Source organism: Bos indicus x Bos taurus, chromosome 19 (genome assembly GCF_003369695.1).
Source record: "Bos indicus x Bos taurus breed Angus x Brahman F1 hybrid chromosome 19, Bos_hybrid_MaternalHap_v2.0, whole genome shotgun sequence".
Lineage (NCBI taxonomy): Eukaryota > Metazoa > Chordata > Mammalia > Artiodactyla > Bovidae > Bos > Bos indicus x Bos taurus.
In genome coordinates this window covers 49,070,645-49,092,614 of record NC_040094.1, presented here as the reverse complement: position 1 = coordinate 49,092,614, position 21,970 = coordinate 49,070,645, and the positions used below count along the sequence as shown (strand labels likewise).

At 40.3% G+C, this 21,970-nt stretch overlaps 1 protein-coding gene across 1 annotated transcript; it reads left to right on the top strand.

The window, feature by feature from the left end:
- Nucleotides 1-44: 44 nt before the first annotated feature.
- Nucleotides 45-21,350, top strand: CCDC47 (coiled-coil domain containing 47). Its single transcript, XM_027517606.1, has 13 exons — nt 45-343; nt 7,562-7,830; nt 8,257-8,364; nt 8,870-9,044; nt 10,844-10,965; nt 11,255-11,320; nt 13,118-13,219; nt 13,423-13,533; nt 14,441-14,526; nt 15,838-15,896; nt 16,186-16,295; nt 16,526-16,693; nt 19,640-21,350. The coding sequence occupies exons 2-13, from the start codon at nt 7,567-7,569 to the stop codon at nt 19,718-19,720; spliced, it is 1,452 nt and encodes a 483-aa protein (XP_027373407.1). The 5' UTR covers nt 45-343; nt 7,562-7,566; the 3' UTR covers nt 19,721-21,350.
- Nucleotides 21,351-21,970: the final 620 nt, after the last annotated feature.

Sequence of the window (21,970 nt, the reverse complement as noted above, 5' to 3'; positions counted from 1 at the left end):
CCGGCAGCTCCGGCCCAGGGGCGGTGCTTATGTAATTCTCCCGGCCGCCCTACCTCGTCTCAGCTAGGCGGGGGAGCAGGCGGTCTCGCGCAGTCCCCAGGGCTGTGTCCTGGCCCCGTGCCGCGCGCAGGCGCGGGCCGGCCTCACGCATTCTACGTAACGTCTGGCGGAGGCTACGTGAAGACTGGCGCGGCGTGACTGAGCTGCCTGGTCAAGCTGTGTCCTAGAGGCGTCGGGACAGTGAAATCGCGGCGACCCGGCAGGCGGTGGCCGGGACCAGAGGCAGGCGGAATAGAGGCGGCGGCTGCAGGAGCAGTGGGCCGAGTTCTAGCCCCCGGTGCAGGTAAGGCGCGGGCCGTGACGCGGTCGGTGGGGCCTGGCCGGGCCGAGCGGTGACGCTGAGTTGCGTGGCCTACCCGGGTCCCTATTCCCAGTCCGGCCCCTAAGTCCAGCCTTTTGGTGACATGCTTCTATCCTCGCGCCTTCTCGCCTTCTCGCCTTTCCCGATTTTCTTAAGAACATACCAAACTTTGTCCACCCCGAGTCCCTGTTTTCTGTTGGGAGTTCTGTTCGGGGTGACTTTAACGGTTTTGGGCAACTTCCAGAACTCTGAGCAAGTGCCAACCCGCAGAGCAAAGTTAGAGCGTGCAGCAAGAATAGTGGAGCAGAGAACTGATTCTCCGTGCTGGGGAGAGATTAGGCCCAGCTAGTTTGACAGACAGAAGCAGCAACCTCGATGGTGACTCTTCTCTGCAGGTTTCTAACATAAGACATTTTTATCCAGCGTTTGGAAGGAGACAGGCTGGAATGTCTCCATGATCTCCAGAAGCTTTAGGGTCTGGCCATTGTCAGAAAGGCCCACTCTAAAACGCCAACAAGAAATGATTTCCACACTTAACGCTCATCTTTCGTTTTTAAGTCCTGACCCAACTACAGCCCACTCCAGTATTCTTGCCTGGGAAATACAGTGGGCAGAGGCTTGGCGCTACAGTCCATGGGGTTGCAAAGAGTCGGACACGACTTAGCGACTAAACCAACCGCTGAGATTGCCGAATAAGCTAGGAGAAGAAATCAGACAGGACTTGTCAGTGCCAGTGTGGCCTGTCCAGGGAGTCTTGGGTCTGCCCCTCCGGCAGGGTTTGTGCATTTGAGAAATGAGTTGACAGGTGCCTGCAGAGAGACTTCTGAGACTGAAGGCCAAGGCACAGATGGCTTGGATAATTTTAACCTAAATACCCTTAAAGGGGCTCTGTTACAATGCTGAGTTATCTTAGAAGTGCTTCTGTGGTGTAAACATTCTAAGTGGAAATTCACAGACCTTTTGGCAGGCAGGCAGTCAGGCTGACTGTGCCAATGTTAACCTGTATTTGCTTCTCTATTTGAAAAAGTTTCTAACACGGATCTAAAAGGGAATACTAAAGATAAAGTATTTTTACATCTTACAGGGCGTTCATAAGGCACAGTGGAAGGAAGTAATAGGAACTGCTATTTATTGCGGGCCTTACATGTGCCAAGCACCTATCTCCTGTCACATCCACTGTAGCCCTACGAGGCATGGAGTGAATGGACCTCCTTTTTTTGTACCTGGGAAACGGATTTAAGTAGTTTGCCCAAGATCATACAGCTGGCAAATGGTAGAGCTGATGTTTTGTTTTGCTTTTAATTTTATTTATTTATTTTTGGCTCTGCTGGGTCTTCGATACTGGGAGGGCTTTTCTCTGCTTGTGGTGCTTGGGCTTCTCGTTGTGGTGGCTTCTCTTGTTGCCAAGCACAGGCTCTAGGACCTGTGGGCTTCAGTAGTTGCAGTTCCCAGGCTCTAGATCACAGGCTCAATAGTGGTGCTGCACTGGCTCAGTTACTCCAAGGCATGTGGGACCTTCCCGGATCAGTGATTGAACCCACATCTCCTGCATTGGCAGGTGGATTCTTTACCACTGAGCCACCAGGGAGGCCCAGAGCTGATGTTTTAAAGCAAATCTAACTCCACCGACATAGGTGCTCCTTTTCATACTTTTTCCACTTTTGCCCATGAAGCTGAAGAGTGAGTGGAGACACAGCAAAAACCTCTTCGAGACTGTTGTCAAGAAGGCATCTGTGTTTTCTTATAAAATGTCCCCTGGTGCTAATCTCAAAGATGAAATGTTGGAAAGGATAGAATATTGACCTCTCCTTGGAGGCATTTTTCAAATCATTTGTGCCTTTCAAAATTTATCAACTTTGTCCGATTCTAAGACTATTGCTTGAGCCGCCATGAGTTGGAGGGTATTGGGCAATAGTCTTTGATATTGAACCAATTTCCTTTATGAATTTATGGTATTGTAAATATGAGATACAGAATATTCATGATGCCAGAGCACCTTGAGAGATTAGTCTGTACTCCCTTTTGCCACCCATTCACTCTCAGTGCTCAGCTCCCTGCATCCTGCACCACTTCCTTGCAGTTGCCAATCATGACTTCCTCATTAACATTTGGAAATTTTTGGTCCGTATTTTACTTGAACTTTCTGCTGCAATTGAAACGAACCTCTGTTTCCTTAGAGATGTGTTTCTCCTTTGGCTTCTGTAATATGATAGCATTTGAACCAAAGTCTCTTTTTCTCCATCCATTCCTTAGTTTCCCATTCTAATTCTCCCTACTATGCCCACCTTTGGCACCCCACTCCAGTACTCTTGCCTGGAAAATCCCATGGACGGAGGAGCCTGGTGGGCTGCAGTCCATGGGGTCTCGAAGAGTCAGACACGACTGAGTGACTTCACTTTCACTTTTCACTTTGATGCATTGGAGAAGGAAATGGCAAACCACTCCAGTGTTCTTGCCTGGAGAATCCCAAGGACGGCGGAGCCTGCTGGGCTGCCGTCCTTGGGGTCTCACAGAGTCGGACACGACTGAAGCGACTTAGCAGCAGCAGCAGCATGCCCACCTTTTAGCTGTTATGATTTGTTTCAAGATGTTTTGGCCCTTTTTTTTTTTTTTTAATCTAACTCTTCATGCTCCCTGGGGATCTGATCCATTCTTGAACCATCTTATTTCCAACTTAGGCTCATAGCCTTATTTCAAACTGCTTCCTTTTCTTCTTTTGTAAAATAAGTTATAATACCTTTTGGAATTGTGAAAATTAAGAGAGAAATGTTAATCAACTAACGTAGTGTTTGAAAACACTCCAAACCTTTCAGCCGGTACTAAATTTAGTTTATTGTCTTCCCCCCATTTTTTCTCCCCTCCTTTGTTGTTCTTTATCTCAAGGACGGCTTTGTCCAGCTGTTAATCAAGCCAAAACTTGGAATCACTCAGAATCTTCTTTTCCCACATTCTTTATGATGACAAATAGAGTTTTTAAATACCTGTCAAATCTATTTTCTTGTTCATTCCCAATACCACTGCCAGTTCAGTCATGTTTTATCTTCTGTCTTTCTCAGCCACTTCCAGTTTTTCCCACCTCAGGTGCCCCTCTCGGATTCACCTGTGTATGAGCTGTCAGGGTTAAATTGGAGATCTGATTGTGGCACTCTGTTACTTAAATCCTTTAGTTGATTCTCATTATCCACACGTCTTAGTGTGGTGTTTAAATAAGAACCATCATGTTCTTGGGCTTTCCTGGTGGCTCAGTGGTAAAGAATTGGCCTGCCAACACAAGAGACTCAGGTTCATTCCCCAGGTTAGAAGATCCCCTAGAAAAGGGAATGACAACTCTTTCCAGTATTCTTGCCTGGGAAATCCCATGGAGGGAGAAGCCTGGTGGACTACAGTCCATGGGGTCGCAAGAGACTCAGACACAACTTAGCCACAAAACAGCAACATCATCACGATCTGGCCTGTGCAGGCCTGTTTAGCCTCCTTTATCCCATTTGGGTCTGCAAACCCAATGTTCTATCATTCCAGACTTCTAAAATGTGCTGCTTCCTGCCTCTGTGCTATAGCTGTTCCTCACATTACAGTGCCTTCTCTTGAGTGCAAGAACTATCCTTTTATTTTGTAAAGAACATTTTATTACAAAAACATCATAGAAAAATTAGAAAAATAGAAAAATCATGCAGATTGCCCATACTCCTATCATATATAATAACTACTCTTTGTATGTAGATGTATGTGTAACCTTCCAGACCTTTTTGTTTGAGTATTTGCTTCTAAAACAACACGGGTTGGGTTCTAACTTCATTCATTAATGAACAAAAAGTAAGCTTGTTTTTGTATATATGCATGATTTAACCAGTTTTAGATTTTTCCTATCATGCTGTAACACATATCCTTAAAGCTAGATTCTCTTGGCATAGCATCTGAAACAGTGATGTGCTCATTGACAGTATGTTTGATTTGCTTTGGTAGGAGCATTTTATGAAAAGCAGTGAAAGCCAGAGGGGTTTTTATGTTATTTTACAGGAACTGGTTAGCCTTCATTGGTTATTGAATCCTTGTAAAACAAGAGTCATGTCTGAGAAGAATAATGGTAGTTTTTAGAGAGAAGTAGGGAGAGAGTTGAGACAGGGAAGACCATTTAGGATAATACTGTACTTCTTGAGTAGGCGGTGATAACTTGGGTTATGGTGGCTTTGGGAATCTAAGAAGGAAACACCAGAATTTGGTGACTGGTTAGATTTCAAAGGGAAAAGAAGATGAGAAATTAGTATCTTGCTCTTTTCAACAAGTAAGACCTAGAAATATAGGACTGATACGAATATCAAAATAGAGAAATTCAAGTACCTGTTGAGTTTGAGGTGACTTTTGGGCAGGGTCAGAATGCAGCCTGAGAGGCAGGCTGTCTGTACAGTCTGCAAATTAAGAATTGTTTTTGCATTTTTAAAGGGTTGTTGTTGTTGTTGTTTTTTAAAGAATACGCAACAGAGATAGGTATGTGGCCCACAAAGCCTATGATATTTCAGTTCAGTTCAGTTCCGTTGCTCAGTCGTGTCCGACTCTTTGCGACCCCATGAATCGCAGCACGCCAGGCCTCCCTGTCCATCACCAACTCCCGGAGTTCACTCAGACTCACATCCATCGAGTCAGTGATGCCATCCAGCCATCTCATCCTCTGTCGTCCCCTTCTCCTCCTGCCCCCAGTCCCTCCCAGCATCAGAGTCTTTTCCAATGAGTCAACTCTTCGCATGAGGTGGCCAAAGTACTGGAGTTTCAGCTTTAGCATCATTCCTTCCAAAGAACACCCAGGACTGATTTTCTTTAGAATGGACTGGTTGGATCTCCTTGCAGTCCAAGGGACTCTCAAGAGTCTTCTCTAACACCACAGTTCAAAAGCATCAATTCTTCAGCGCTCAGCCTTCTTCACAGTCCAACTCTCACATCCATACGTGACCACAGGAAAAACCATAGCCTTGACTAGACGCACCTTTGTTGGCAAAGTAATTCTCTGCTTTTGAATATGCTATCTAGGTTGGTCATAACTTTCCTTCCAAGGAGTAAGCGTCTTTGAATTTCATGGCTGTAGTCACCATCTGTAGTGATTTTGGAGCCCAAAAAATAAAGTCTGACACTGTTTCCACTGTTTCCCCATCTATTTCCCATGAAGTGATGGGACCGGACGCCATGATCTTCGTTTTCTGAATGTTGAGCTTTAAGCCAACTTTTTCACTCTCCACTTTAACTTTCATAAAGAGGCTTTTTAGTTCCTCTTCACTTTCTGCCATACTACCTGATATTTATTATACTATACAGAAAAAGTTTGTAAGGCATCACAATGGACAAGTCTGTTAGATGTTTGGTGATGTAGGGCTGGTGTTTAGATAAAAAGAGAGGAGGACTAGAAATATAGCCTAAATAGATTTGGTGATTGAAATCTAGCTACTATTCAAACTCTGCCTCACATGCACTCCCCTTTTTTGTAAAACCTTACGCATTTGGTAAGATGATTTCATTATCCTTAATATTTTCATATCATTTGGCACATTTTGTTGCCAGTCAGATTTCATTATATGAAATGGGCCAGTTAATAAAACTACTTCCTTCAGAGGGTTGTTAAGAGGATTAAATTAGTTGCTCTTTGTAAAGCCTTTAGGACAGTGTGTAGCACTTTGTATCTTAAACATTTGCTTTGATGGTGATGATGATTTGCACGTATAAAGTTGATTTAATGCTGAAGAGCTTTTCTATTTATGCATTATTTTTATTACAACTAATATAATAGTTGCATCACATTCTTTTATTATTCCTCTTCCCAGTTTCTATATAAAACTTTTTATAGGCACTCAAAAAAAATGCTTCCTGAATACACAGCATAAATGGAAACCCAACCTAAAGGAATTAAATGACTTGTCCAAGATTTTACAGATAACTGGTGAGAGAGCCCAGACTAGAACCCAGGCCTCTTGAGCCTCACCTTATTGTTGTTTCTATAATACTATCTGAAATGAGTAGTATTCAATAAGAAAAGTGGGAGAATCTTAGATTTATTTTTTAACTATTTACAAAATGTGATCAGTATATGTAGAAAAGCAGTCCATTTAGGGTTTTTTGGTTTTGTCTTTTTTTTTTTTTTTTAACAGAACTGTTAAGATTTTATTCAGAATTCCAATAACTATGTATATTAATTTATGCACAACTTATATTCCTAAAGGTCTTGCAAATTAGGAGGAAAGCGTGCTTTACTTTTCAAATAAATATTTGTTTTACACTACTTAATGAAGAGGAATACATTTCTTCATGTAGGCCTTCCTACAGTAGCATTTCCTGTTCTATTTTTTTTTCTTTTTCATAATTGCTTCTCTTGCAAATATATTTCCTTTAAATCTCTTTCTCTCTCTGTTTTTTTGTTTGTTTGTTTATTGACATATAGTTGATTCATAAAATTGTGTTAGTCTCAGGTGTACGGCAAAGTGATTCAGGCTTTTTGTTCCAATTACATTCCATTATAGGTTATGAAAGGTTCTTGAATATCATTTCCTGTGCTATACAGCAAATACTGTTGCTTATTTATTTTATATATAGTAGTTCATATGTGTTAATCCCATATTCCTAATTTGTCCCTCTCCCACTACCTTTCCTCTTTGGTAACCGTAAGTTTGTTTTCTATGTCTATGAGTCTGATTCTGTTGTGTGTACAGATTTATTGATAGCATTTTTCAGACTTCATATATAAGTGATATCATATCTGTATTTGTCTTCTTTCACTAAGTATAATACTAAGTCTACACATGTTGATGCAAATGACAATATTTCATTTTTTATGGCTGAGTAATATTCAATTGCATATATATATATATATATATATACATATATATATATACACACACACACACACACACACACACACACATCACATCGTCTTAAGCCAATCATCTGTTGATGGGTATCTGGGTTGTTTCCACGTCTTGGCTATTGTAAATAGTGCTTCTATCTCTCTAGTAATTAGTGATGTTGAGGATCTTTTTATGTGCCTGTTGGCCATCTGAATGTCTTCTTTGGGAAAACATCTATTTAAGTCTTCTGCTGATTTTTTGATTGGGTTGTTTGTTTTTCTAACATTGAGTTACACAGCTGTTTATTTTGGATAGTTACCCCTTGTTGGTTGCATCTTTTTTTTTTTTTTTGACTCATTTTTGACTCATTTTTCAGGTGCAATGAAAGGCTTCCATGCTTTCTGTGTTATCCTTTTGATATTTGGGAGTGTCTCTGAAGCCAAGTTTGATGATTTTGAGGATGAGGAAGACATCGTAGAGTATGATGATAATGACTTTGCTGAATTTGAGGATGTCGCAGAAGACTCTGTCACTGAGTCTCCTCAAAGGGTGATCATCACTGAAGATGATGAAGATGAGACCACCGTGGAGTTGGAAGGGCAGGATGAAAGCCAAGAAGGAGACTTTGAAGATGCAGATACCCAGGTAAAGCTGCTTTTCCACTGATTTCTCGGGAAATTAGAAGGATGGGACATGGTGTAACTAGCACTTAGGGAGACCTTTACTCTCTGGTATGTTCCTTTTTGTTCAGCAGGTGGAGCTCTTCTAAATGTTTGTGGTTCGTTGCCACCTTTTACATTCAACAAAGAATGAATTGTATTTTTCTCTATGGAAAGCGGGGAAGAAGTGGGCTAGATGTGTATTGGTGTGTGGGTGGGTGGAAATTGTGTCATTTGGAACCCAGGGTTCAAATGCATGGAGAGTTGTCATTTGTTTAAAATATGTCATATCTCTGTGTCCTGCCCTTGCTGTTTTCATGTTCTGTTTTCCTCTACAAATGGTGCCTGTAAAAATGAGATAAAACTGCTTGTGAGATTTATGGGGGAAACAGATTGTGCCTCGTTTTTGTAGGAGGGAGATACCGAGAGTGAACCATATGATGATGAAGAATTTGAAGGTTATGAAGACAAACCAGATACTTCTTCTAGCAAAAGTAAAGACCCAATAACAATTGTTGATGTAGGTATATAGATTTTGAATCCCAAACTGACAAACAAAATATCTTGCTGTCATTAATCTCAGAAATATAATTAGTGACATGCAGCTGGCGTTGATATAACCCTGGGAGCCGTGGAAGAGTTTGACATCAGTTCCTCTGATAACACTGTGCACATAGAAAAGCAACCCCTATGTTTTTATTTTAGCCTTCCTAGTTTTATTTACCAAGGAATGAAGAAGATAGACTTTGGGTTTATTTGGGGGATGGGGCTCAGAATCAAGATAAATACAGAGGGGTTTCCAGCTTTTCATGCCGTATGATTATCCTCAGATTTCCTTAAAGAATCTTTTACAAAAATGACCTAGAACACGGAAATGGGCCTATTTTCAAAGCATAACCATATTCAGTGACAGTTATCTAAAGTATCCGCTTCCATGTATGGATAGTCTCCTCCTTTATCCCTTGAGTTAGCTTTGTCCTTCAAAGCCTCAGTCAACATTAAACGGAATGACTGTCCTTCCTCAGGTTCCTGCACACCTCCAGAACAGTTGGGAGAGTTATTATCTAGAGATTTTGATGGTGACTGGTCTGCTTGCATACATCATGAATTATATAATCGGGAAGAATAAAAACAGTCGCCTTGCTCAGGCCTGGTTTAACACTCACAGGGAGCTTTTGGAGAGCAACTTTACCTTAGTAGGTAAGTTAAGCTAATGCAGGTCTAGCCACCTGCTTGAAAACTACGCGGTAAGAACTGCTTCTTATTCTCAGTATCAGCATCTAACTGCTTTCCTGCACTGTGAAGAGGATGCTTTTTTCCCTCTCTCAAGAATCCCTTTTTTGTTAGATTTTTGCATAATGAATACATTGCATTTATGAAATAGTTTTCTTATCTTTCATTATTCATCATTTGCTATGCAGCTTCTGATAGAATTGAGGTAATCAGTGTTATCAAAACAGGTTGATAAAAATCTAGCCAACAGCAAAGAGTTTTGACATTTTTGGTAGCTTGTGAAATGCTTTCAATTCATCTTTTAGAAGCCCTGCAGAATTCCTTCAGGTTTTGGGCACTTTGGTTTGAGATCCACTGCAGGGGTGTACAATGGAGGATCACTGTGTAGGGTAGGGGGTCAGGTGGGCTCACCCACCTTCACCTCTGTTTGGCTTTAAACACTTTATTCCCCTTTGGTAGTAAGCAAGTATCCCTCTCTTCTGCTCTTAGTGGGACTGTGTACTATGTTTCCTGAGTGCTTTGCATACATTGTTTCTTATTCAATCTTTAGAACAAAATTGTCAGTTGGATATAGTTTCTATTTTCCTAAAGAGGGAACTGAAGTCCAGAGATGTTAAAACTTGTCTAAGCTATTCGGTTGCAACCATGATATATTAGAACCTAGTCTACCTACTTTGCCTGGAAAATCCCATGGATGGAGGAGCTTGGAAGGCTGCAGTCCATGGGGTCGCTGAGGGTCGGACACAACTGAGCGACTTCACTTTCACTTTTCACTTTCATGCATTGGAGAAGGAAGTGGCAACCCACTCCAGTGTTCTTGCCTGGAGAATCCCAGGGACGGGGGAGCCTGGTAGGCTGCCATCTATGGGGTCGCACAGAGTCGGACATGACTGAAGTGACTTAGCAGCAGCAGCAGCAGTCTACCTACTTCCAAAATCCATGCTTTCCACAATAGTATACTCTTTCAGTACTTTTTGACCTGGAAATTAGGAAAAATATAAGCAGCCTTTAATGTCTTCACTTCCTCTGGTATGTGTTTAGTTGGTGTATCAGTCTGCTTTACCTTGTAAGGTTGGACACTTTTTTGGTACACTTAATGAATTAAATGAAGAGAGGAAGTGACTAGAATTTGAGCTTTTTCTAGTTCTAAAATTGGAGAAGGAAACGGCAACCCACTCCAGTATTCTTGCCTGGAGAACTCCGTGGACAGAAGAGCCTGGTGGGCTACAGTCCATGGGGTCACAAAGAGTCAGACACAACTGAGTGACTTAACGCTTTAACACACACTAGCTCTAAAATACAACACTTAATACCACTTTTATTTTGCTGCTGAAAAAGCAAACTTGGATAAAGTTAACTGAAAGGAGACACAATGAGGGAGTGCTGACTAGTTAATACTAATGATATTTTTTATTCAGTACATAGGTTTTGTTTTAGTTCTTTCTTTTTAAAAAACTTTCGGCAGACACCTAAATTGACTTTGTTCTATTTTGTACCTATTCTTGAGATATTTATACTCCAAGCTGGATGTCATTAACTGATAAGGACACGCAAGTAATGCTAGAGTCCATAATTTTTGAATGGCAACAATAAGAAGTAAAAGGAATAATGCCTATCTCTTGTAATCTATGTGTAAAGAAGACTTCTATAAGATAGCTAAGTATTGCTCACCTAAAGTTACCATCATGTTGGGGTCAGAGTAGAAGAGAGTGTGGTGATTAGGCCCAACATTTCCAGCGGATCATGGTAAGTGGTTTTACCCCCAGGGGATGATGGAACCAACAAGGAAGCCACCAGCACAGGAAAGCTGAACCAGGAGAATGAGCACATTTACAACCTGTGGTGTTCTGGCCGGGTGTGCTGCGAGGGGATGCTTATCCAGCTGAGGGTAAGTGGGGAACTTAAAATGAGATCGAAAAATCATCTTTGGGGAATTACCTGGTGGTCTGGTGGTTAGGGCTCTGCACTTCCACTGCAGGGGGCCTGGGTTCAATCCCTGGTCAGGGAGCTAAGATCGTGCAAGCTATGCAAGCAAATAACTTAAGTATTGTCTTTTTACTGACTGGCTAATGTAGCGTGTATTTTATGAAGCATGTGAGTTCCCTTCTAAGGGCTTTTCCTTATAGCAAGTAGAAGTTGCAATTGTTCTCTTGGGTTTCTTTTTTCTTGTTTTCTAGTTCCTCAAGAGGCAGGACTTACTGAATGTCCTGGCCCGGATGATGAGGCCAGTGAGTGATCAAGTGGTAAGTATTCGACCCCTAGTTTTCTCTGTACAGATTGGCTTCTTCACGTCTTAGAGCTTATTCCATTTCTTGCCTGGATTATACTTGGACTTTGTGACAACTTATGTCCTTTGTCCCCTCCAAAATGGAACCTTTTCTGTTTAGACAGATAATGTTCTACACAATTGGCAGCTAGCTGCAACTGGGGGTGCGGGGGGTGACCCAGGAGCTACAAATAATATCTGGTTAATAAGGGCTGTATCAATAATATACAATATTTTGTATATTTTTATTGGACTGAAACTCAATTGTTATTTAAAAGCTCTCCTTTTTTTGTTGTTGCAAACCTGTTTGTTTATGTAATTTTTCTAATATGGCCACAGATGATTTAATCTACACATTTTTAGAGCCTCATCAATTAAAACTCAAAGGAGGAAGTTTTGCTGCATCTTCAGCATCTTTTTCATAGAAATTATTCTTTATTGTGTTGTGGTAATCAGTTTTAGTTCTTTCCTGAGGTAGATTTAATCTTTGCTTTTCCTCTGAGCCAGGCAGCCTTTTACCTTTTTTTGTTGGTTTTTGTTTTTCTATTTTTCCCCCTGCAATCATAAACAACCTCAGCAAACAAGAAGTTCTTTGTATTTTTAAGCCCTTTTTATCAGGAGGGTTCTGCTTAAGGTGTTAACTTTGTATAGTTTCCCTCAGTGATCAAAGGGTAGAAAACCTTTTCTTTAGCAGCTGCCATCTCCTCAGATCTTTGCCATATCTCCCTCTGTTAACATTTCCTTCATCCTTATATATACTGGTAAATTTTTACCTAAACTTTTAAAGAGTTAATAAAAGAAATAGGACCATGTTTTATCATACCAGACTCTTCAGGCTTATAACTTTATCTCTCTGGTCCAGTGTAGAGCATTAAAAACCGTGTAACTTGCTTCTGGGGTGTTGCTAGCTCCCAGTGCTGGCAACCGATTCTCTGACTCTCCGGATGCCAGCGGGGTGGCCAGCAATTCAGTTCAGTTCTGATACTGTCTACCTGGAGTTAGTGCCAGACCTATGAGTTAAAGGTCTCAGACCCACAAGATTGCCCACACTTCACAGGTCCCAGGCCACCAGACATCTGATTGCCCAGATATAAATATATAGAGTTCCCGCAGCCGTCCCCTCAGAGTCAATAATTTGCTAGAATAGCTCACAGAGCTCAGGAAAACATTTTACACTTACCAGTTTGTTGTAGAGGATGAAGTTCAGGAACAGCCAAATGGAAGAGAGGCGTGGGGCAAGGTATGGGGGTGGGGTGATGCACAGAGCTGCCATGCTTCTGGAGCTTAGGCCCTCTTCCCAGGGCCATTCAGGCTTTGGCAGAATTCAGCTCCCTGTGGTTGTAGGTTCCCATTTTCCTGCTAGTTGTTGCTGGGAACCATTCTTAGCTCCTTGAGGCCTTTCTCAGGCACTTGCCATGTGGTCCGTCCAGCTCCCACCGCTCCCCCCCCCCAATCCCCTCCATCTCCTCGTCCCGCTCCATTGCCCTTTCACACTTTGACTCTTTCTTTAAGTAGGGCCCAGTCCCGTCTGAGGACTCCCTTGGTTATATCAGTCCACCTGGGTGGAGGGCGGTGTCCCTTTTGATTAACTCAGTCAGCTGATTAGGGACCATCTTCCAAGTAACACAATATCATGGGAGCAATAATACCACATTCCCAAGTCCTGCTCATATTCAAGGAGAGGATGTGGCAGTCGGCAGTAATCTTGGAGGTTGTCTTAGAAATCTGCCTATCATAGAACCTAATAAGTGAGGTTTCTTTGTTTTTTTTTAAGCAAATAAAAGTAACTATGAATGATGAAGACATGGATACCTACGTGTTTGCTGTTGGTGCTCGGAAAGCCTTGGTGCGACTGCAGAAGGAGATGCAGGATCTGGTATGTCAGGTTCTTCTAACTCAAATAATACGTAGAAACTGTGTCTCTTTATTACATAAAAGTTCAGCTTCAGGGCATAAGATAATTATATAACTTGACCAGTTGTATCACCTTGAAACAGGTCAGTACCTATTCTCTTGAGAAAAGAAGTTCCTGTGCATAATAAAATATCGTGTCTTACTTTCAACCGCTTTTTCCTCTAGAGTGAGTTTTGTAGTGACAAACCTAAGTCAGGAGCGAAGTATGGACTGCCTGACTCCTTGGCCATCCTGTCAGAGATGGGAGAAGTCACAGACGGAATGATGGACACAAAGGTAAAGACAGTAGCAACATACATTTGCAAACCTTGGCCATGCACAGGGCAGCCTCCCTGAAAGTTATGCTTTAAGTTCACCATTTTATCTTCCTTTCCCACACAACCATGAAAATACCTTCCTTAAAACACTAGACTCACTTGTCAAGGCAATTTTATTAGCCAAGAAGTTCTCTCTAAACCAAGAATCAGTTGTCCCTAGGATTGCTAATGGCATTCAGGCTTTTTGGAAAAGGACTACAACTTTAATCCTTATCACCATATCATTTAGTATTTTTTTTTTTTTTTTTTAAGTTTCAGTGAGAATAGAAAATGGGTATAGGGATTTCCCTGGTGGTCCAGTGGCTAAGACTTGGTGCTCCCAATCCCCAGGGTGCCTGACTTCAATCCCTGGTCAGGGAACTAGATCCCACACGCCAGAACAAAAGATCCTGCATGCAGCAATTAAGACTCGACACAGCCAATAAAGAAATAAACTATTTTTTTTCTCTTGGTCGTATATGGTAGCAGCACATCTTACTATCATAAAAATATAAGATAGCTGAAAGACAGTTCTAAATGTAAGTTCTGGGTAATATGGTTGTGAAGAATCCCTGAAAATAGTTTACATTTTATGTGCATGCTTTCATTCGTATTTTTCTTTGTTTGTTTTTTTTTTGGGGGGGGGTGGGGTATGGTTGCTTTTTTCATTTGTATTTTGAACGTTATTTTGGATGAATTCTCAGTTGCTCAATAGAAAGACTTTTGATCATTGGTGTGACTAAAAAAGGTGCTAGTTTCATTGTAAAGCTTTAGGCTTCATGACATTGTACAAAAGTCAGGAGGATTAAAGAATGAATATCTTTATGAAAAAAGGGAGTTGCATCAAACCTACTTTAAAAAAAATAATTTTCTTTTCTTTATTTCAGATGCTTCACTTTCTTACACACTATGCTGACAAGATTGAATCCATTCATTTTTCAGACCAGTTCTCTGGTCCAAAAATTATGCAAGAGTACGTATGAGATAAAAATATTGATCAGTTTTCTTCACTAGCTTTCTGTGTTGAAATACCTGCAAGGTGCTTCTGCAATTACCCTTCCCAAATGAGTTTTCCTTTGCTTTGACTGCATGCATCGTGAAGGTAATTGAAAACCTATGGGAAACAATCAAATAAGGCCCCCCCCCCCCCCCCCGTTAGCATGTGTCACTGCATGTACGCATCACCCACTCAGTGAGTAAAGGAGAATCTTACAGACTGGCTAGTACTAAGAAAATACAGCTAGTAATCTCGGTCTTTTATAGTCTAGGGTTGGTTTTTTTTTTTTTTTTAATTTATGATGTGAATCTGTGGTGTCTGACTTGTGTTTGATTGATTGCAAATGTAAGCATTTTGTAATTCGTGGCCTTTTCCTCCTTCTTTAACGGTTGGGTGAATATATTCTTTCTAGTGTATTATCAGATACCTTTAATGCTTGTAAAGTTTCTGGCTTTATAAAAACATTGTTCAAACACACATATTCAGGACTTAAATTTGTTGTTTGATTTCACACCTGGTCTCAGGGGAGCACATTTAAGTTTACCCTTGGTGTAGAATTGGTTCTGACCTAAATTTTTGGCTAAGGACTGTGGAGTTGAGTACAGTAGAAAAGCCAGTTTGGATTTTAGTTTTGTGTCAAAATCACCAAGATAATCAAAATTGCTTATGCCTCTAGATAGCATTACATCATCCTTACCTTGCTCAACTCAGTAATAATACTGTGGGCAAAGTATCACGTTGCAGATTCATGGAGCATCTTATATGGGGTGGGGGTATGGAAGGTTGAAAGTCAAAGATTACAAGAGGAATCTTTGGTGAGTCAGAAATGAATTATTATATGCTACAGTAGATTATTTCTAAATTTATTCTGATCCTGACTCAAAAAACAATAGCTTTCATTATAGGAAGATAGATAAAGAGTTGGAAATAAAACTTAAAATCTGTCAAAATAAAAAGGTTTTAAAATATGGGCCTCATACTTAAATATAGGCTCATTTCTGGCTCCCCAGGTGAGATGAAATATATCCTGCCTAGAGGGGACATCACTGGAGGTGTTCAAGGATAGGATAAAGATCACTTGGGAATGCATCCATCAGATAGACGAGAGGACCAGATGACCTGTAAAGCTCCTTCGGTCTCTGAGATTGTATTTGACTTGGGGATACCAAGACAAATAACTGTGCTGATTATTTGCAGGTATCTGTTCATCTAAGTGAATTGTGTGACTTATGTGCATGGAAAGTCTCTCTCTTATGTTCTTCTAAATAGCCTTTTATTTTATGACAGGGAGGGTCAGCCCTTAAAGCTGCCTGACACTAAGAGGACACTATTGTTTACATTTAATGGTAAGTGTTCTGCTTCCTGAGTTTTGTTTTCTGTGAGATGATCTTAAGGAGAATATGGCTTCTTTCTAAAAGATAGCAATAAAAAACTACAATAAAACCAACCCCATGGCAGCATCTTGGTTACTAGGTTTCTTCAATAAGAGATCCTTGTATATATTTTAATTTCTACTTGTTGCTGCATTTTAGCTATCTAAGAAACTTGGAGAAAGGAGCCTATTAATATAAAAAGTTAATACCAGAAGTCTAAATGCTGCCATTAACTCAATAAGAAAATGGTTTTGTTTTCCAGTGCCTGGCTCAGGTAACACTTACCCAAAGGATATGGAGGCTTTATTACCCCTGATGAACATGGTGATTTATTCTATCGATAAAGCCAAAAAGTTCCGACTCAACAGAGAAGTAAGACTTTATTTTTATTATAAGTTGGAGCCTTTTTGTTGTTCCCCTCTCCCTGTTGGGGGGCAGCAGGGAGGAGGGGGTCATCTTTTGCTTATTTCAGTGATTTTATCTTTGCTAGCTGGCTTGAAACGGCTTGGTGGGAGTGGTTTTATAAAAGAATACTGAATGGGATTTTGTTTCTGCTGGACTGAAATGGATTTCTGATGAATTGCTTTGTTTCCTGGGGAAAGGGCAAACAAAAAGCAGACAAGAACCGAGCTCGAGTGGAGGAGAACTTCTTAAAGCTGACGCATGTGCAGAGGCAGGAAGCAGCCCAGTCCCGGCGGGAGGAGAAGAAAAGAGCTGAGAAGGAGCGAATCATGAATGAGGAGGATCCTGAGAAGCAGCGCAGGCTGGAGGTAAGACAGACTTTTCTTATCACTGGGGTAAAACATTTATAAGGGGATGTCTGTTGGCGCCATCTTGGCTGTTAAATGTAATTCTTTGTAGGAATGTGCACAGGCTAAAAGCTTAGCATTTTCTTAGTATTTGGGACAGTTAGCACTATAAGAAGAAAAAGGAGGAGTAATCTTCCCTGTTCAAACCGTGTTAGATTGAGTCTCGATCCTGGTGAATGATATGAATTATTCTGTTCCCAGCACAAGCCCTTTCTGAAAGTTCCACTATCATCTTTCAGGCCAAACACGTACTGAGGTAGAAAGAAATTAGGAATTTTAATAAAAGCCAACACATGCACCTACGATCCAAATAAACTTGTTTTATAAAATTTCTATTTTGATTATAGATTAGCGAATTCTAATTTTTTTCTTTGTGTTTTGTTTTTTATTTTGTACAGTTAGAATCTCAAACTTAAGAGTTGCTTTTGTTTTAGGATTTTTTAAAAATTTATGTTTAATTGGAGGATAATTGTTTTACAATATCATGTTGGCTTCTTCCATACAACAACATGAATCAGCCAGAAGTATGCGTATGTCCCCTCCCTCTTGAGCCTCCGTCGCCCCCATCGCACGCCTCCAGGATGTCACAGAGTGCCACCCGCAGCTCCCTGTGTTACACAGCGACTCCCCACTAGCTGTCTGGTTTACATGCGATAATGCGTGTGTTTCAGTGCGACTCTCTCAATCTGCCCCACCCTCTGCTTACCCTGCTGTGTCTGCAGCCTGTTCTCTGTGTCTGTGTCTCTATTCCAGCCCTGAAAATAGGTTTGTCAGTACTATATTTCTAGATTCCATATATGTGTGTTAATACATGAAATTCTTTTTTTTCTGACCTCTGTCTGTATAACAGGCTCTAGGTTCATCTACCTCACTAGAAAGAACTGACTCAAATGCTTTCCTTTTTATGGCTGAGTAATATTCCATTGTATATATGTACTGTAATTTCTTTATCCATTCATCTGTTAATGGACATCTAGGTTGCTTCCATGTACTAACTATTGTAAATACTGCTGCAATGAACATTGGGGTACATATTTTTTTTTTTCAGTTATCATTTTCTCAGGGTATATGCCCAGTAGTGGGATTGCTGGATCATATGGTGGTTTTATTCCTAGATTTTTAAGGAATCTCCATACTGTTCTCCATAGTGACTGTATCACTCTACATTCCCACCAACAGTACGTGAGGGTTCCCTTTTCTCCACACCCTCTCCAGCATTTATTGTTTGTAGATTTTTTCATGATGGCCATTTTGACCAGTGTGAGGTGGTACTTCATTGTAGTTTTGATTTGCATTTCTCTAATAATGAGTGATGTTGAGCATCTTTTCATGTGTTTGTTGGCCATCTGTATGTCCTCTTTGGAGAAAAGTCTGTTTTTAGGTTGTGTTATGTTGTGTTTCAAACATTAGCATGTTCTCATATTTTGTGAATTAAGATACCATGGTCCAGCTGTAAAATTTTAAACCTTATAAATGCTAGTCAAAAAAAGAGAAAAACAGAGTCCTGGGAAATGCGAATTTTAATGAGAATAACCTCACGGATTGAAGAAAATACTTGGAAGTGGAGGAGGCAAGCTGCTAAGAAAAAGTGAGCCCTCGTGTGGTACTTTAGTTGCCAGGAAGAGTCATGCCATCGAGCGAAGTGACCAGAATACCACAGGCCTCCTCTCATCCTACCTATTCTTAGCATTTTTTGTTTGATTTGGTTTGGTTTAGTTGATGGATATTTTTCCCCTGAAAATAGAGCTCTGTGTTTGTGCAATCTTCTTTATAAATATAATTGGCTTTTTAATAGACACACAGGAAGAATCTACATGGACTCATTAATAGATAATGCCTTTCAATTTTCTATGAAAATGTTTTTCTATAAAAAAAAAAGTTCTCCAAATATTTCTAGGGTTTGAAACTATAATAGGCTTAAGAAAAAGGGGGGCCCAGAACTTAAGTCAGATTGTAAGTTGCTTGTAGGTATAAACCATGTATTTTTTTTAGAACCACCACTTTGTAATATCTAGGCCTAGTTATCTTATGAGAAGATCCAATGAATTAAATGGGAAAGGAGCTTACCCCCCTCCCCACCCCCCCAAAAAAATTCTGTAATGAATTTCTGGCTTGAATGGCTCATGTATACATATGATCTTGACTTTTTTGCCACTGCTGGTGGAGCTTTGCTTGTTTTGTTCCATATTTAATTTGAAAAATATAGAGAAACATATACACAGATATTGGGACTTCCCAGGTGGCGCTAGTGGTAAAGAGCCTACCTGCCAGTGCAGGAGACTCAAGAGACATCGGTTCAATCCCTGGGTCAGGACGATCCCCTGGAGAAGGGCATGGCAACACACTCCAGTATTCTTGCCTAGGAAATCTCATGGACAGAGGAGCCTGGCAGGCTACAGTCCATAGGGTCACAAAGAATCGGACACGACTGAAGTGATTGAGCATACACTCAAGCATACTCCTAATTCCTAAATAAAAATATGATAAAAATTCTCAATCAGACATTATGGATTGAAAGGTGTTGGGCTCGGGTATAAAGGCTATGCTAATAAGAGATTTATAATTAATAACTTGATCAAACAAGATCTTAAGGTTTTCTGAACTGAAATACAAATCCTTTGCATATACATACGTTAAGATGAAAGTTGGGCTACTCTTTCTTGTATTTGGGAAAAATCAAAATAACAAAGTCTGCATAAGTGTACTGTCTAATTTCGCTCTAAAGATTTTAGTTACCTTTACTTCAAGTTAATTTTCATTAACCAACATACGTATTAGCAATTCTTATAACTATCTTCTGAAATGTTATTTGTGGTGTTAGTCTAAACAGTATAGGCAGTATTCAGTTCTGATTTTTTTTTTTAACAAGTACTTAAATCTTAGTTTGGATTCCCTCTTTCTCTTTAGGAAGCTGCTTTGAGGCGTGAGCAAAAGAAATTGGAGAAGAAGCAAATGAAGATGAAACAAATCAAAGTGAAAGCCATGTAATAGCCATCCCAGAGAGCTAAGTCCTAATGCCACCTTTAAGTTCAAAATTCACAGGAAACAAAAGCTACCAATTCGTTTCTCATCTTAAAGTTTCCCTGTGACTGAGAAATCCTTATTTCATCACCTGTTCTGTTTTGGCTTGGAGTGTTACAGAGGTTATAGATACATTGGAAGGAGTCTGTTTCAGTCATTTTCTTCCAGATAGTCAAATTATTTTGATTATTTTATAAAAGGAATGATATATGAAATCTGTAGTTTTAAAACATCTTAAAAATTATAACATGAATCATAAGTACTTTTAGTGCTTGATATTTGAAGAAATATCATGAAATTTATAGATATATAATTAGATTGCTGCTTTTTTGTTTAAGCTAGGCAGTTGAAATAGCAATGAAGATTGACTATAAACCGCAATTCCACAAATAACAATTGGAATTACACAATAAACATTTCTTGGTGTTCTCTTCTGTGTCTACATTAAACTTGTGAAAAAAAATAAAATTTAGAACACTGTATGTGGTATTGAAATTTCAGGGACGCAACAGTCTAGTTTAGTATATGTTTATAGGTGGGAGGTGCTTATGACAGTATCATAGGCTATCTGTAGGCTTTAGGATACTTACATGTACATGGAAACTTCTAGGGATAGGAAGAAGAAGAGCACGGTTTTCTCCTTACCTGATACAATGAGCTCATGACAATGTGAATGCTGTATTTTAAGTGGCTGTATGTTTTCTTGAGTAACAAATGCATGAAAATTACCTGCTTCACCTAGGTGAGATCAGTGGTCTGCGTGAAGTCAACAAACGTTCTCCTTGGTTGCTGCAATCTGTCGGATGTTCATGGAGAAGCTCTGTACTACTCTGTTATGGCTGTGTCCCTGTGCTTCTCCTTCTGCTTTTATATCTTCCACAGTTGAGGCTGGGTATATTTCTTCAAAGAAGTAGCCATGAATATGCATAAATATACTTTTTAACATGAGCTTTCCTAAACTACAGAGAGTTCTTCCTGCCTCTTGAGGAAGGAACTCTTGGGGGAGAGGCCCATCTGTTCTGCACGAGCATTTAGCTTGTTCAGATCTCTGCATTTTATAAATGCTTCCTACTAAGAAAGCATTTTTTAAAGTCACTGCTTGTACCAGGTAATTTTTGCTGGGGCTGGGAAAGGGTTGGGTTTTTTGTGGGAGAGGGGTGGGTGGGTATTTTTTGTTGATGCTGTATGTGCCAGTGTGTTCCGAGGCAATAACAAGTTGCTGTGAAAACAGCATGTGCTGCTGCCTTTGTAACTGCATGGAAACTCTCCACATGGGTTTTTCTCTAGGTCAGTGCAGAAATGTGTAAGCTGGGAGATGCAAATGTAATATTTTTTTTAACAGTTTATGAAATTAAGTTATTAAATATAACAAAAATAAGATAAAGTTGAATTACTTTAATGCTATATAATTCTCAAATTAGCCTTGTTTTACAAACCTTTAACCTGCATTTTAGAAATCAAAGTTGATATGCTTAGCTATCTTTTGATTAATAAAAGCTTTCTTAAAGTCCCACACATTTGGACCATGGCAGCTAATTTTGTAATTTAAGCATTAATATGAACTACCTATGGACATATATTAAACTAATTGACAAAAGTCTCAGAGTGCCGCCTTTACTTTTCTGGGGTTTCCCTACAAGAGTATAAGCCCATAGGAATGTCATTCTTGTTCAGTAAAAGTCAGCACTGAAATGCTTTTCCCTCAAAAGAGTTGGCATTGACAATAATCCTTTTGTTGTTTAGTTGCTAAACCGTGTCCAGCTCTTTGTGATTCCCTGGGCTGCAGCACACCAGGCTTCCCTGTAATTGTTAGCAGGTTTTGGTTTTGGAGTTTGTTTTTGTTTCTTGGCCTTGCTATGCGGTTTGCAGGATCTTAGTTCCCCAACTGAGAATCAGACCCATGCCCTTGGCAGCAAAAGCGTGGAGTCCTAACCACTGGACCCCTCTCCTAATTCCCACCAGTTGTTTATAGAATGTTTTCTATTTTTAGAGCCCTATTAATAGGCTTCTCCCCCCAAGTCCCCCACTAAAGTTAAGACACCATTGTCTCTCCTGTGACTGAGAGGACAAAGAAAGGAGAATGTTGTTGACTGTCACGTGTTAGAAAACCACTAAGCCATCCAATCTTGTCTGCATTGCGTGGGCATTTAGCATTGTGTGGTCGTTTAGCAGTACCGCAACAAGTGCTGGACTGGAAGATAGAGACTTGGTTTTTAG

Coding starts and splice junctions, on each gene's coding strand:
- CCDC47 (XM_027517606.1), top strand. CDS start 7,567: ATGAAAGGCTTCCATGCTTTCTGTGTTATCCTTTTGATATTTGGGAGT. Junction 13,534..14,440: donor ACGGAATGATGGACACAAAG/GTAAAGACAGTA, acceptor TCTTTATTTCAG/ATGCTTCACTTTCTTACACA. Junction 14,527..15,837: donor GGTCCAAAAATTATGCAAGA/GTACGTATGAGA, acceptor ATTTTATGACAG/GGAGGGTCAGCCCTTAAAGC.